The sequence below is a fragment of the Amphimedon queenslandica genome, unplaced genomic scaffold, assembly GCF_000090795.2.
Source record: "Amphimedon queenslandica unplaced genomic scaffold, v1.1 AMPQUscaffold_12642, whole genome shotgun sequence".
Classification (NCBI taxonomy): domain Eukaryota; kingdom Metazoa; phylum Porifera; class Demospongiae; order Haplosclerida; family Niphatidae; genus Amphimedon; species Amphimedon queenslandica.
The window spans coordinates 1-1,295 of record NW_003547122.1 but is presented as its reverse complement, the minus strand read 5'-3'; the positions used below and the strand labels follow the sequence as shown (position 1 = coordinate 1,295).

The 1,295-nt window shown below is 36.5% G+C and overlaps 1 protein-coding gene across 1 annotated transcript in view; it reads right to left on the bottom strand.

Annotated features, from left to right (window-relative positions):
- The window catches only part of LOC105314702 (proline-rich extensin-like protein EPR1), a gene marked incomplete at its 5' end in the record, with an annotated part of 8,373 nt that extends 7,342 nt beyond the window's left edge, over nt 1-1,031 (bottom strand). Inside the window, one exon of the mRNA XM_020003479.1 lies at nt 839-1,031. Within this exon, the coding sequence (XP_019859038.1) occupies nt 839-1,031 (193 nt within the window). The remainder of the gene's footprint in view (nt 1-838) is intronic.
- Nucleotides 1,032-1,295: the final 264 nt, after the last annotated feature.

Sequence of the window (1,295 nt, the reverse complement as noted above, 5' to 3'; positions counted from 1 at the left end):
GATGAAGAGATATGAGAGGACCGTCCTTGAGTTGGAGACTGTTTAGTTACAGTTAACGGAGGCTGTGGAAATAACGGAGATATAAAAATATGGAAATATCAAAATATGAAGGCTACTCTAAATAATGGATCACAATATACATGTAGCTGGTTCGTGGCTTAAAATTTTTATTGCTTAAATTTTCGTTTGAATTAATTAATTTCTTGTGATTTACAAGTTAATGTTTTGATACAATTTAGAGTTGATTTGAGCCGACACAAAAATCACTTCCGCACAAAATAAACTAAGCGGAGGATGATAATGTTTATGGAGGAAGAGAGGGAGGGAAGAGTAAGACAGAAAAACAAGAGTAGAGTACACAGTACACACACTCAAGGTGAGTGTGTGTGTGTGTGTTTGGTAAACCAAACTTCAACATAAACCAAGAAATCCTATCCAGACACTAACACATAACATAAACTGTACATACCGGCCGGTACACATACATGTACATACATGTACATGTACACACAGCTAGTAGTAGACATGTACATTGTGTACATGCACATGTATGTGTACATGTACACACACCAAATAAATAATACATTAAATTGAAAACACACGTCACTCCTCATAATTATGACACATAAAAGTACATGTACATGTAACTACATCATACTACATTGTACGTGTACTATCAAATGTATAATGATACTACGAGTAATAGTGAACAATTAAACTTTAGGATAACAAGTCAATTGGATGAGTACATGTATAATGTACATATTTTTAAGCCACACACAATCCATACACATATATCTACAATGTATATCCCACACACATTCATTAATCAACTAACTGGATTAGGAGGTAGCTGTCTTTTCTTAGGTCCATGATTCATGTAGCGAGGTAGAGTGATCTGTTGCGCTGGAGGTGAGTAAGGTTCAGTGTAATCTGCCGAGTTACTGTCCGTAATGACATTGAGTCTACCAGTGGATCTCTGAGCTGGTATAGGGGGGAGAGGTGGTAGGGGAGGCTTGGAAGACTGCTTACTATAGAGAGATGGAAGAAATAAAGAGAAAAATTAAACGTGTAAGTTCAATATTTATAATATTTATAATATTTAATAGTTATAATATTTCTAAAAGTTAATAACACGTACTGATCATGAGAAGTGGGTGTGGTTGTCATTGGTGTAGCCCCGCCCTTTGAATTAGTGCTGAGGTATCTCTTGTAACGCAACTCAAATGCTTGACCAACTGACGCAAGCACTAGCTGAGCCGTGTTATCAGGACAATGGAAGACATGACAAGCTG